Source organism: Ambystoma mexicanum, chromosome 13 (genome assembly GCF_040938575.1).
Source record: "Ambystoma mexicanum isolate Mex_15411 chromosome 13, UKY_AmexF1_1, whole genome shotgun sequence".
NCBI lineage: Eukaryota > Metazoa > Chordata > Amphibia > Caudata > Ambystomatidae > Ambystoma > Ambystoma mexicanum.
Genome location: NC_090938.1, coordinates 49262617 through 49277318, shown reverse-complemented (window position 1 = coordinate 49277318; position 14702 = coordinate 49262617). Strand labels below are relative to the sequence as shown.

General features: G+C 48.4%; 1 protein-coding gene across 1 annotated transcript in view; it reads left to right on the top strand.

Annotated features, from left to right (window-relative positions):
* The window catches only part of PM20D1 (peptidase M20 domain containing 1), a 105546-nt gene that overhangs the window by 21482 nt on the left and 69362 nt on the right, over positions 1-14702 (top strand). The window contains exons 2-4 of the mRNA XM_069633169.1: positions 7230-7316; positions 8250-8482; positions 8898-8984. Coding sequence (XP_069489270.1) covers positions 7230-7316; positions 8250-8482; positions 8898-8984 — 407 coding nt within the window. The remainder of the gene's footprint in view (positions 1-7229; positions 7317-8249; positions 8483-8897; positions 8985-14702) is intronic.

The window sequence follows — 14702 nt, the reverse complement described above, 5'->3', positions numbered from 1 at the left end:
CACGGATGACTAGACCGCACTGGAACATAGCATCGGCCATGTTGAAGGTGAACGGTGTGATGTCTATTGACTGAGGGACCAGGCAGACCATAAGGGTCGATATCGTCGATACATGACAGCAGGAGAGGCAGCATGTGGTTGGATATTGGTTTGCAGGAGTTGCAGCATGTGGTTAGATATTGGGTTGCAGGAGAGGCAGCATGTGGTTGGATATTGGGTTGCAGGAGTGGCAGCATGTGGGTGATTATTGGTTTGCAGGAGAGGCAGCATGTGGTTGGATATTGGGTTGCAGGAGTGGCAGCATGTGGTTGATTATTGGTTTGCAGGAGAGGAAGCATGTGGTTGGATACTGGGTTGCAGGAGTGACAGCATGTGGTTGAATATTGGTTTGCAGGAGAGGCAGCATGTGGTTGGATATTGGTTTGCAGGAGTTGCAGCATGTGGTTAGATATTGGGTTGCAGGAGAGGCAGCATGTGGTTGGATATTAGTTTGCAGGAGTTGCAGCATGTGGTTAGATATTGGGTTGCAGGAGAGGCAGCATGTGGTTGTATATTGGTTTGCAGGAGAGGCAGCATGTGGTTGGATATTGGGTTGCAGGAGTTACAGCATGTGGGAGGCAGCATGTGGTTAGATATTGGTTTGCAGGAGTTAAAGCATGTGGTTGGATATTGGGTTGCAGGAGAGGCAGCATGTGGTTGGATATTGGTTTGCAGGAGTTGCAGCATGTGGTTAGATATTGGGTTGCAGGAGGGGTAGCATGTGGTTGGATATTGGTTTGCAGGAGTTGTTGCATGTGGTTAGATACTGGATTGCAGGAGAGGCAGCATGTGGTTGATTATTGGTTTACAGGAGAGGCAGCATGTGGTTGGATATTGGGTTGCAGGAGTGGCAGCATGTGGTTGATTATTGTTTTGCAGGAGAGGCAGCATGTGATTGGATATTGGTTTGCAGGACTTGCAGCATGTGGTTAGATATTGGGTTGCAGGAGAGGCAGCATGTGGTTGGATATTGGGTTGCAGGAGTTGCAGCATGTGGTTAGATATTGGGATACCGGAGAGGCAGCATGTGGTTGGATATTGGTTTGCAGGAGTGGCAGTATGTGATTGGATATTGGTTTTCAGGAGTTGCAGCATGTGGTTCGATATTGGGTTGCAGGCGAGGAACCACATGTGGTTAGGTATTGGTTTCTAGGAGAGGCATCATGTGATTGGATATTGGTTTGCAGGAGTTGCAGCATGTGGTTGGATATTGGTTTGCAGGAGAGGCAGCATGTGGTTGAATATTTAGTTGTAGGAGAGGCGGCATGTGGTTGGATATTGGGTTGCAGGAGAGGCAGCATGTGGTTGGATAGTGGGTTGCAGGAGAGGCAGCATGTTGTTGGAAAGTGGGTTGTTGGAGAGGCAGCATGAGGTTGGAAATCGGTTTGCGGGAGAGGCAGCATGTAGTTGGATATTTGCAGGAGAGGCAGCATGTGGATGGATATTGGTTTGCAGGAGAGGCAGAATGTGGTTGGATATTGGGTTGCAGGAGTGGCAGCGCATGTGGTTGTATATTGGGGTCCACGAGAAACAGCATGTGGTTGGATATCGGTTTGCAGGAGTGGCAGCATGTGGTTAGATATCGGTTTGCAGGAGAGGCAGCATGTGGTTGGATATTGGTGTCCAGGAGAGGCAGCATGTGGTTGGATATTGGTTTGCAAGAGAGGCAGCATGTGGTTGGATATTGGTTTTCAGGAGAGGCAGCATGTGGTTGGATATCGGTTTGCAGGAGAGGCAGCATGTGGTTGGATATTGGTACGCACGAGTGGATGCATGTGGTTGGATATTGGGATTCAGGAGAGGCAGCATGTGGTTGGAAATTAGTTTCCAGGAGAGGCAGCATGTGGTTGGATAACAGTTTGCAGGAGAGGCAGCATGTGTTGGATATTGGGTTGCAGGCGAGGCAACGCATGTGGTTAGGTATTGGTTTCTAGGAGTGTCAGCATGTGATTGGATATTGGTTTGCAGGCGTGGCAGCATTTGGTTGGATATTGGGTTGCAGGAGAGGCAGCCTGTGGTTGCATATTGGTTTGCAGGTGTGGCAGCATGTGGTTGCATATAGTTTTGCAGGAGAGGCAGCATGTGGTTGGATATTTGGTTGCAGGAGAGGCAGCATGTGGTTGGATATTGGGTTGCAGGAGATGTGGCAAGTGGTTGATTATTGGTTTGCAGGAGAGGCAGCATGTGGTTGATTATTGGTTTGCAGGAGAGGCAGCATGTGGTTGGATAGTGGGTTGCAGGAGAGGCAGCATGTTGTTGGATATTGGGCTGCAGGAGAGGCAGCACATGTGACTGGATATTTGGTTGCAGGAGAGGCAGCATGTGGTTGGATATTGGGTTGCAGGAGAGGCAGTGCATTTGGTTGGATATTGGGCTGCAGGAGAGGCAGCACATGTGACTGGATATTTGGTTGCAGGAGAGGCAGCATGTGGTTGGATATTGGATTGCAGGAGAGGCAGTGCATGTGGTTGCAGGAGAGGCAGTGCATTTGGTTGGATATTGGGTTGCAGGAGATGCAGCACATGTGGCTGGATATTTAGTTGCAGGAGAGGCAGCGTGTGGTTGGATATTGGATTGCAGGAGAGGCAGCACATGTGGCTGGATATTTAGTTGCAGGAGAGGCAGCGTGTGGTTGGATATCGGCTTGTAAGAGAGGCAGCATGTGGTTGGATATTGGGTTGCAACATTGGCAGTATGTGGTTGGATATTGCCTTGCAGGAGAGGCAGCATGTGGATGGATATTGGTTTGCAGGAGAGGCAGCGCATTTGGTTGGATATTGGGTTGCAGGAGAGCAGCGCATGTGGTTGGATATTGGGTTGCAGGAGTGGCAACATGTGGTTGGGTATTGGTTTCTAGGAGAGGCAGCATGTGGTTGGATATTGATTTGCAGGAGAGGCAGCATGTGATTGGATATTGGTTTGCAGGAGAGGCAGCATGTGGTTGGATATTGGTTTGCAGGAGAGGCAGCATGTGGATGGATATTGGTTTGGAGGAGAGGCAGCATGTGGTTGGATATTGTGTTGCAGGAGTAGCAGCATGTTGTTGGATAGTGGGTTGCAGGAGAGGCAGCATGTGGTTGGATATTGGGTTGCAGGAGAGGCAGCATGTTGTTGAATATCGGTTTGCAGGAGATGCAACATGTGGTTGGGTATTGGTTTGCCGGAGTGGTAGCATGTGGTTGGATATTGGGTAGCAAAAGAGGCAGCATGTGGTTGGATAATGGGTTGCAGGAGAGGCAGCATGTGGTTGGATATTGGATTGCAGGAGAGGCAGTATGTGGTTGGATATTGGTTTGCAGGAGAGGCAGTATGTGGTTGGATATTGGTTTGCAGGAGAGGCAGCATGTGGTTGGATATTGGTTTTCAGGAGTTGCAGCATGTGGTTAGATATTGGGTTACCGGAGAGGCAGCATGTGGTTGGATATTGGTTTGCAGGAGTGGCAGTATGTGATTGGATATTGGTTTTCAGGAGTTGCAGCATGTGGTTGGATATTGGGTTACCGGAGAGGCAGCATGTGGTTGGATATTGGGTTGCAGGCGAGGCACCGCAAGTGGTTAGGTATTGGTTTCTAGGAGAGGCAGCATGCGATTGGATATTGGTTTGCAGGAGTTGCAGCATGTGGTTTGATATTGGGTTGCAGGAGAGGCAGCATGTGGTTAGATATTGGTTTGCAGGTGTGGCAGCATGTGGTTGGATATTGGTGTCCAGGAGAGGCAGCATGTGGTTGGGATATTGGCTTGCAGGAGTGGCAGCATGTGATTGGATATTGGGTTGCAGGAGAGGCAGCATGTTGTTGAATATCGGTTTGCAGGAGATGCAACGTGGTTGGGTATTGGTTTGCCGGAGTGGTAGCATGTGGTTGGATATTGGGTTGCAAAAGAGACAGAATGTGGTTGGATAATGGGTTGCAGGAGAGGCAGCATGTGGTTGGATATTGGATTGCAGAAGAGAGGCAGTATGTGGTTGGATATTGGTTTGCAGGAGAGGCAGCATGTGGTTGGATATTGGTTTTCAGGAGTTGCAGCATGTGGTTAGATATTGGGTTACCGGAGAGGCAGCATGTGGTTGGATATTGGTTTGCAGGAGTGGCAGTATGTGATTGGATATTGGTTTTCAGGAGTTGCAGCATGTGGTTGGATATTGGGTTCCCGGAGAGGCAGCATGTGGTTGGATATTGGTTTGCAGGAGTGGCAGTATGTAATTGGATATTGGTTTTCAGGAGTTGCAGCATGTGGTTGGATATTGGGTTGCAGGCGAGGCACCGCAAGTGGTTAGGTATTGGTTTCTAGGAGAGGCAGCATGCGATTGGATATTGGTTTGCAGGAGTTGCAGCATGTGGTTTGATATTGGGTTGCAGGAGAGGCAGCATGTGGTTAGATATTAGTTTGCAGGTGTGGCAGCATGTGGTTGGATATTGGTTTGCAGGAGAGGCAGCATGTGGTTGAATATCTGGTTTTAGGAGAGGCGGCATGTGGTTGGATATTGGGTTGCAGGAGATGTGGCAAGTGGTTGATTATTGGTTTGCAGGAGAGGCAGCATGTGGTTGATTATTGGTTTGCAGGAGAGGCAGCATGTGGTTGGATAGTGGGTTGCAGGAGAGGCAGCATGTGGTTGGATAGTGGGTTGCAGGAGAGGCAGCATGAGGTTGGAAATCGGTTTGCGGGAGAGGCTGCATGTGGTTGGATATTTGCAGGAGAGGCAGCATGTGGATGGATATTGGTTTTCAGGAGAGGCAGCATGTGGGGGGATATTGGGTTGCAGGAGTGGCAGCGCATGTGGTTGTATATTGGGGTCCACGAGAAAACAGCATGTGGTTGGATATCGGTTTGCAGGAGTGGCAGCATGTCGTTGGATATTGGGTTGCAGGAGAGGCAGCACATTTGGTTGGATGTTGGTGTCCAGGAGAGGCAGCATGTGGTTGGATATTGGTTTGCAAGAGAGGCAGCATGTGGTTGGATATCGGTTTGCAGGAGAGGCAGCATGTGGTTGGATATTGGTTTGCAGGAGTGGATGCATGTGGTTGGATATTGGGATTCAGGAGAGGCAACATGTGGTTGCAAATTAGTTTCCAGGAGAGGCAGCATGTGGTTGGACATTGGGTTGCTGGAGAGGCAGCAAATGTGGTTGGATAACAGTTTGCAGGAGAGGCAGCATGTGGTTGGATATTGGGTTGCAGGAGAAGCAGCATGTGGTTGGATATTGGTTTGCAGGAGTGGCAGCATGTGTTGGATATTGGGTTGCAGGCGAGGCAGCGCATGTGGTTAGGTATTGGTTTCTAGGAGTGGCAGCATGTGATTGGATATTGGTTTGCAGGAGTGGCAGCATTTGGTTGGATATTGGGTTGCAGGAGAGGCAGCCTGTGGTTGCATATTGGTTTTCAGGTGTGGCAGCATGTGGTTGGATATTTTATTGCAGGAGAGGCAGTGCATGTGGTTGCAGGAGAGGCAGCGCATTTGGTTGGATATTGGGCTGCAGGAGAGGCAGCACATGTGGCTGGATATTTGGTTGCAGGAGAGGCAGCATGTGGTTGGATATTGGATTGCAGGGGAGGCAGGGCATGTGGTTGCAGGAGAGGCAGCGCATTTGGTTGGATATTGGGTTGCAGGAGAGGCAGCATGTGGTTGGATATTGGATTGCGGGAGTGGCAGCATATGTGGTTGCAGGAGAGGCAGTGCATTTGGTTGGATATTGGTTTGGGGGAGAGGCAGCATGTGGGTGGATATTGGTTTGCAGGAGAGGCAGCATGTGGTTGGATATTGGTTTGCAAGAGAGGCAGCATGTGGTTGGATATTGGGTTGCAACAGTGGCAGCATGTGGTTGGATATTGGTTTGCCGGAGAGGCAGCATGTGGATGGATATTGGTTTGCAGGAGAGGCAGCGCATGTGGTTGGTTACTTGTTTTGTAGGAGAGGCAGCATGTGGTTGGATATTGATTTGCAGGAGAGGCAGCATGTGATTGGATATTGGTTTGCAGGAGTGGCAGCATGTGGTTGGATATTGGTTTGCAGGAGAGGCAGCATGTGGATGGATATTGGTTTGGAAGAGAGGCAGAACGTGGTTGGATATTGTGTTGCAGGAGTGGCAGCATGTTTTTGGATAGTGGGTTGCAGGAGAGGCAGCATGTGGTTGGGATTTTGGTTTGCAGGAGTGGCGGCACGTGGTTGGATATTGAGTTGCAGGAGAGGCAGCATGTAGTTGGATATTGGGTTGCAGGAGAGGCAGCATGTTGTTGGATATCGGTTTGCAGGAGATGCAACATGTGGTTGGGTATTGGTTTGCTGGAGTGGTAGTATGTGGTTGGATATTGGGTTGCAGGAGAGGCAGCATGTAGTTGGATAATGGGTTGCAGGAGAGGCAGCATGTGGTTGGATATTGGTTTGCAGGAGAGGCAGTATGTGGTTGGAAATTGGGTTGCAGGAGAGGTAGCATGTGGTTGGATATTGGTTTGCAGGAGTGGCGGCACGTGGTTGGATATTGGGTTGCAGGAGAGGCAGCATGTAGTTGGGTATTGGTTTGCAGGAGAGGCAGCACGTGGTTGGATATTGGTTTGCAGGAGTGGCAGCACGGGATTGGATTTTGGTTTGCAGGAGAGGCAGCATGCGGTTGGATATTGGTTTGCAGGAGTGGCAGCACGTGGTTGGATATTGGGTTGCAGGAGAGGCAGCATGTGTTGGATATTGGTTTACAGGAGTGGCAGCACGTGGTTGGATATTGGTTTGCAGGAGAGGCAGCATGTGGTTGCATATTGGGTTGCAGGAATTGCAGCCTGTGGTTGGATATTGTTTTGCAGGCGTGGCAGCATGTGGTTGGATATTGGTTTTCAGGAGAGGCAGCATGTGGTTAGATATTGGTTTGCAGGAGTGGCAGCATGTGGTTGGATATTGGTTTGCAGGAGTGGCAGCACATGGTTGCATATTGGGTTGCAGGAGAGGCAGCATGTGGTTAGATATTGGTTTGCAGGAGTTGCAGCATGTGGTTGGATATTGGTTTGCAGGATTGGCAGCACGTGGTTGCATATTGGGTTGCAGGAGAGGCAGCATGTGGTTGGATATCGGTTTGCAAGAGAGGCAGCACGTGGTTGCATATTGGTTTGCAGGAGTGGCAGCACGTGGTTGCATATTGGGTTGCAGGAGAGGCAGCACATGTGGTGGGTTCTTGTGTTGACATATGGGTCTCCTTCCCTTTTAAGGTGCCATCCGGATTCCGACCGTCTCCTTCTCTGAAGACGAACAGAACACAACAGCCCTGGGAGAGTTCACGGAGTACATCAGAAAAGGTACTGTGCCTCCTGGGACCGGGGTATGTTATGTTTCTATGGGATGGCCGGTGCAATGGTCCAACCCACTGGACGAGACCTGCCAGGGCTAACAGACAGCGACCAAGAGGGGAAGGGCACACGGGAACGATGGAGGGGCAGGTGGTGCTGACAACTGGCCGTGTTTTAAGTGGGATAGGAAATTTAGCAGTGGCCCAACGAGTAACTCAGCAAAATGTGTTGTCAGGTCTTAAGAATTGTTTCTTACAGCCCTACAAGCAACTAAGGGACCTTTAAAAGACACGTGTCTTATGTTATGAAGGCAGCAGTCTAAGTCGCGGCTTCATTCCAGCAATGGAAAGGAACAAGATCAGGTTAAAGGTGCTTTCCATTTTGTATAGTTAATCAACAGTCAAAAAGTTCACTAGAATGAAAATATATGCAAATCTAAAAATGAAATCAAATTAAAGTAGGCCAATGCAGGTTCCATTGCCGCGGTCCTATTAAGGAAATCCGTGAATCTTACTATACAGCCATTCCAATGGCAATCATTCTAATATGGTACAAAATCCAAGAATGTATTCTCTATTTTTAGCTTCAGAGTGTTATAAAAACAGATCATATAATTCCAGCTGTTTGAAACTGATCGGATTCTAAACATGGGTTGATCGTGGCCTCTTGTTGCCCAGAGCAGTATCGCTCCTCATCCTCTTGTCATTGACTCTTGGTGCCGAGGGACAGGAGGTCGGGCAGACTCGGCAAGGCCTCAACTAAAGAGCAATTTTTGGGCCCTGTCGAGGCTGAGAGTAGGATAGTCCCGTCCCACTTAAAGCCCTGATAATCTCGTAAATAAACATAAGGGACTAGGTGTAACCTGGTTAATACAGTGCCTATATCCTCTGAACTTCGGGGTCCTTCTGAGGCACCCACTAATCTCTCCTGTTTTCCTTGCAGTGTTCCCTGGTATATTTTCCTGCAGCTTCATCCAGCATGAGATCATCGCAGACTACAGCCACCTCTTCACCGTGCAGGGTTCGAACCCCCAGCTTGAGCCCTACATGATGCTGGCCCACCTGGATGTGGTGCCTGCCTCAGATGAGGGCTGGGACCACCCGCCGTTCTCAGCCCAGGAAGTGGGTGGCTATATCTATGGACGAGGGACTTTGGACAACAAAGGGTCGGCCATCGTACGTATTCGCAGGCACCCTCCACACTTAAGCACACATGCATGGCCATTGCAGAATTTCTCAGACATATGCACACATATAATGTGCAGGGCCATTCTGTGTTGAAGCATCTTTAGAGAGGATATTCTGAAACCCATAACTTTCCTGTGCTTGGGATTCCTTGTGTTCAAAGCATTCCCCTTCTTGAGTTATCTTGGCTGTTGGAAGCTGCCCTTTTCTTCTCTGCGTCTCCCAATGCATGCTCCACTCCACTCCACTCCACCTCAAGCCGTGCGTACCACAGCACCCCTGCTCCCCACCATCCTCCATGCCCCCACAGTTGGCCCATAATCCTCCTCCGCTGTTGATACTCGAGGTCTGCCACGGCCCCTCTGTGCTTTGCCCTAAAGCTCGTCTCTTTGTATCTGTTGAACAGGGCCTTCTGCAGGCACTGGAGCTCCTGCTGAAGAGAAAGCACAGGCCTCGCCGGTCCTTCTACGTGGGCCTCGGGCATGATGAAGAGGTAAGGCCCTTTCTTTCTTTCTTTCTGTGTCCTTTAGTCACATTATCTCCTTCCCTCGGTTCCATGTGATAATGTCACCTGCAAAAAGTTGCCAGGTAGGGGACTTTTTTTCCCTGACCCCTAAAATACTTCCCACTAATATTCTAGGAGGGGTATAATTTTATATTATAAACTCCAATAGTACAATATTTGGGGGAAAGTGTTTGATTTTACTGAGGGTGCATTTTTTGGGGAAATGTCACACCCTGGTGGCCATTTCCCAAGTGACTTTATCATTGGATGCCATTTCCTCCGCCTAGTACCCCGCAGCTCTGGCGTTCTCACCCTCAGCCCTTTATCCGCCTGAAGCTGTCTGCGTTTAAGTATTTCTCTCGCTCTCAATCTACCACTAAATGTTTAGCTTTCTAGAGCTTCTCCTGTCCTTACTTATCTAAGCATGTGTTGGGGGCTTTTTTCAGAAGCAACACCGGTGGGTGATTCTGGCCCGACACCCTGGCGGATCCACAAAGGTTTTTCAAACCTGGCCTAAGCTACTGGTGACAATGTAGCGCACTGAAGCTTTGACATATGCGATCAGGGGGGTTGGGTATGACGTGCAATTGACATTAAGAGCGCTTGGAAATGCTCAGAATATCCACGCAGCTGGAAGGGTATTTATGAAGAACGCACTTGCATTAAAGTAAAAAACACCACAATGTATGCATAGCAAAATATACAGATATCCAAATATAGTTTTCCTAACCCAAAATGAATTGCACGCCATTTTAATGTCGACACAGTTAAATAGGCAATTGTATTGTTACAGTACCGCAGGGGTGAAGTCCTAAAAATTAGAGTGCGGGGCTCATTAACATACCAATTGAATGTGGCGTCACCAGAAATTAGCATATCGATGTGACCTCTGAAAAAAAGTGGGGGGATTCCGTCCTCCCGCGTGTACTCTCGACTTGAGCCCTGCTAAAGTGGGGTCACCCAAAATGCAGTCTGTATAACTTTATATGGCAGCCCCCACATTTACGCCATCGCTCAAGAAGTGAACTCGTAGCCTATCCAATGTCTATCCAAGGTGTGTTAAAACAAAGTCACCCTCGCTGTGTAGGTGGGGCGGTTCAAACCGACAAGGAAAAGTCTATAGTGTTAGAGTGCAGTTCATATTATAAGTTCAGTATTCATTAATCAAGATTTATGTAAAGAAAAAGGAAGACAACTCGTCCTTAGTACACCCTACACAGAGATCTCTTATAACCAGAAAAAACACCTTGGGTAAGTCAAGGGAAGCTAAAGTAATCACGCCCCCTCAGCTCCGAGCTCCAAAAGTAATATGAACGGAGGATAGCACAGGGGCAACGCGCTGGTCTTGGAAGCAAGACCGCGCAGAGCAACAGTGGTTCGAATCCTAGATCCGCGCTTAGAAACCGAACTCAGGTACGGTATTAGGCGCGTTATAAAAAAACAATAAAAAAGATATATATCCCACATTACAGAGCATCGTTGGGGGTAACTGGGCCTACTGTGGAGCTCTAGCAGAGGGCTCCAGGACACAGGTCTGAGACATGGTTTGATGGTCAGGTCAGATACCCTTGGCACCCCCTGATAGATAGGTGAGGATACAGCTTTGAACCCCACGAGATAGGAGGACCCCTGCAGAGCTGTAGTTTCCATGACCCAGACAGGGTGTTTGGGCACGAGGAAGCACTTTGAGAGACTATGGTGCAAGGCCAGCCCTGCTACAGGACGAACAGCAGCAGCAAAGTGAGGAGGCCTTTGCAATGCAGGGAAAATGTCCACAACTAGAAGGCGGCCATGCGACGAGGCAGCCGAGCTGGAGGGGATGCAGGTGGAAGGCAGCACTGCACCTCTTCCTCCCTTTAGGGCTCGGTTGTGTCCTGTGATTGTCCTGCTGGTCATGTTGAAGGTTGACTGTTGATAAATGGGGTGTGCATTTGCAGCTCAGAGAGAGTTGAGAGAGGTTCCTCCTGATTTCTTCGCCATAAATTGCACAGTAGTAAGTTACTTTGTGGTAGATTTCATTATGGATTTTTACCTTTTTTTAATTGCAGGGGTCCCTACTACTCACACTACCACCCCACCACGCCCACTACTCCTCTCAATGTATCTATTTCCTTTCCACAAAGAAATCCACCATGATCAATGTATGTGGGTGAAACCACGGTACACGGTTGATAGTGCATGAATGAGTGTTCTGTAGTGCATGAATGAGTGTTCTGTAGTGCATGAATGAGTGTTCTGTAGTACATGAATGAGTGTTCTGTAGTGCATGGATGAGTGTTCTGTGGTGCATGAATGAGTGTTCTGTAGTACATGAATGAGTGTTCTGTAGTGCATGAATGAGTGTTCTGTGGTGCATGAATGAGTGTTCTGTGAATGAATGAGTGTTCTGTGCATGAATGAGTGTTCTGTGCATGAATGAGTGTTATGTAGTGCATGAATGAGTGTTCTGTGCATGAATGAGTGTTCTGTGGTGCATTAATGAGTGTTCTGTAGTGCATGAATGAGTGTTCTGTGATGCATTAATGAGTGTTCTGTAGTACATGAATGAGTGTTCTGTAGTACATGAATGAGTGTTCTGTAGTACATGAATGAGTGTTCTGTAGTACATGAATGAGTGTTCTGTAGTGCATGAATGAGTGTTCTGTGCATGGATGAGTGTTCTGTGCATGGATGAGTGTTCTGTGGTGCATGAATGAGTGTTCTGTAGTACATGAATGAGTGTTCTGCGGTGCATGAATGAGTGTTCTGTGGTGCATGAATGAGTGTTCTGTGGTGCATGAATGAGTGTTCTGTGCATGAATGAGTGTTTTGTAGTGCATGAATGAGTGTTCTGTGCATGAATGAGTTTTATGTGGTGCTTAAATGAGTGTTCTGTAGTGCATTAATGAGTGTTCTGCAGTGCATGAATGAGTGTTCTGCGGTGCATGAATGAGTGTTCTGTGGTGCATGAATGAGTGTTCTGTGGTGCATGAATGAGTGTTCTGTGCATGAATGAGTGTTTTGTAGTGCATGAATGAGTGTTCTGTGCATGAATGAGTTTTATGTGGTGCTTAAATGAGTGTTCTGTAGTGCATGAATGAGTGTTCTGCGGTGCATGAATGAGTGTTCTGCGGTGCATGAATGAGTGTTCTGTAGTGCATGAATGAGTGTTCTGTGGTGCATGAATGAGTGTTCTGTGGTGCATTAATGCGTGTTCTGTAGTACATGAATGAGTGTTCTGTGGTGCATGAATGAGTGTTCTGTGGTGCATTAATGAGTGTTCTGTAGTACATGAATGAGTGTTCTGCGGTGCATGAATGAGTGTTCTGTGGTGCATGAATGAGTGTTCTGTGCATGAATGAGTGTTTTGTAGTGCATGAATGAGTGTTTTGTAGTGCATGAATGAGTGTTCTGTGCATGAATGAGTGTTATGTGGTGCTTAAATGAGTGTTCTGCAGTGCATGAATGAGTGTTCTGCGGTGCATGAATGAGTGTTCTGCGGTGCATGAATGAGTGTTCTGTGGTGCATGAATGAGTGTTCTGTAGTGCATGAATGAGTGTTCTGTAGTGCATGAATGAGTGTTCTGCGGTGCATGAATGAGTGTTCTATAGTGCATGAATGAGTGTTCTATAGTGCATGAATGAGTGCTCTGTTGGAGTGTCAGTTGGGGCTGAGCTGTGACTGGGTGAGCTTGCAGGTGGACCTTTCCAGTCTTGTATGTGACTTGGAGGCTTAAGAGACTGCCTGACATTGAAACTGGTGCATAAACCCCAGTTCCAACTCGCCTGCAGCCTCCCGGCTCCTCATTGGAAGTGTCTGTGCATTCTAAGATATAATGACTGCCCAATTACCTGCCGGCAGTGGACTGCCAGGTACCAAGGACGCTCCTGGTTTCTGTAAGATTTCTGCGATGACTGTGATAAAGTTCCCAGTCATAAAACACATTAAGACGTTTTCAGTTTTTAGTACAAAACTGTTTTATTTTTTATTTTTTTATACAAAAACAGACAATTCGGCTCGCAAGCTGGGTGGTTTCCTTGTACATCAATCCCTCGGCCTTTGGAAGGTTCCCACCACCCAAACCCAATCTCCCCCCTCCAGCATGTCTTATTGCAGCGCCAATTCGCTACACTGTCTGGACTATCGCTATCCGAGGCAGGGCCTGAAAGCCATGGACTTATCTCAGTGACCTCCTAAGTGACGTACCAGGGAGGGGCCCCGAAGCCCTTTTCCCCCGGACGACTGTCTCCCAACCCCTCACTTTCTCTTACTTTTTCTCCCCACTCCGTGTCTTATCACTCTCTCCCCCATTCTCCTGTCTCCACCCACCGGCTTCTTCCTGATCTCTCCCTTCTCTATGCACTCCATTTCTTGGGTTTATTGCTCCCTCTCTTCCCCTGTTGTCGTGTCTCTACTCTCCAGCTCCCACCAAATCTCGGCTCTACACTAATTGACCTTTTCACAATTGACCTCGGGAGAATTGACCCAATTTAGAAGGTCAATTAGGACATATATGCGGGGGAAACCCCCTGCAAACCCTCCACCCAATCCAAAAACCCCTGCAACCCCCCACCCAATCCCCTTATATTATTTATAATCCAAAACCCACCCCACACATATATAAAATAACTAAAATAATATAAAGGTCAATTGTGCAGAAGGTCAATTAGGAGCACTATAATTAGGTCAATTGTGCAAAAGGTCAATTGTAAAAGGTCAATTTGGGTAATACCCCAAATTTCACTCTGCCCTACACTACCCCTGCCAATACTCGCCTATACCCTCCTGCCTCTCTCATTCTTCTCTCTATTTCTCATTACTACTCTCAACCCCACCCTCCTGATCTCCCTAAAACATGAGCTTTGATCGCGCCCTCACAAACTGCCACTCACTCAGTCCCAACACCATACTTTTACCTTCTCCAAAATACTCCAACGGTCTCCTCTAAGTCTGTCTTCACTGCAACACCATCCTCTCTGGCCTCCTGGTCTTCCCCCAGCTCTGCCAACCTCACCCATACACCTTTTACCTTGTCCCTCGTCGTCTTCTTCTTGCTGATAAATTTTATGCATCAGCTGTGATTTTTGGATAGCGAGGCTTGAACCTCATTACTCCATCTTCTCGGGTTGAGTGTGTAGTCGTGGGTTGCGTTTCTTCTTGGTCTGTGTGGTCCTGTCACAGTAGGGCTGGTTTCACAGGGTCTTCGCCGTGATGGGCCACGGGTAGCGGACGAAGGGGTTTGCAGTGGTGGCAGTGAGTGTATTGACTCTGCTGCCTTATATAGCCCTCCCCTTCCTGCCTAAAAGCTTCCTGCTGCTCCCATTGGTTACCCAAGACAGCTGCTTCACTGGGCAAATCTCGGTCTGAGCTACCTTCCTGTGGGCTGGGATTTCCCCCTGAAAGTGTACATAAGGACCTTCAGCCCTGCCCCCTTTTCAGCCGCCATCTTTGCCGTGTGGCCCTGTGGTTGTTGGTTCTGTGCCCCCCCCTTCAGTTGGTAAGGCAGTCGTCCTACAGGATTTGCAGAGTGTTCCCGGGACTCGCCTATGCTTGGGCGGTCTCTTGCTAGTTCCTGCTCAGCCGCAGCTGCCCCCTTATTCCTGTGCAGCGAGGCTGTGGTTTTTGGGGTAAGCATTGTATTTCATCCGGCTCCAGCATGGGGAAGCCCAGTCCATTTCTTTCGTGCACCTAGTTTGTTCCTCCTGTACCAGGCTGGGTCTTGACGA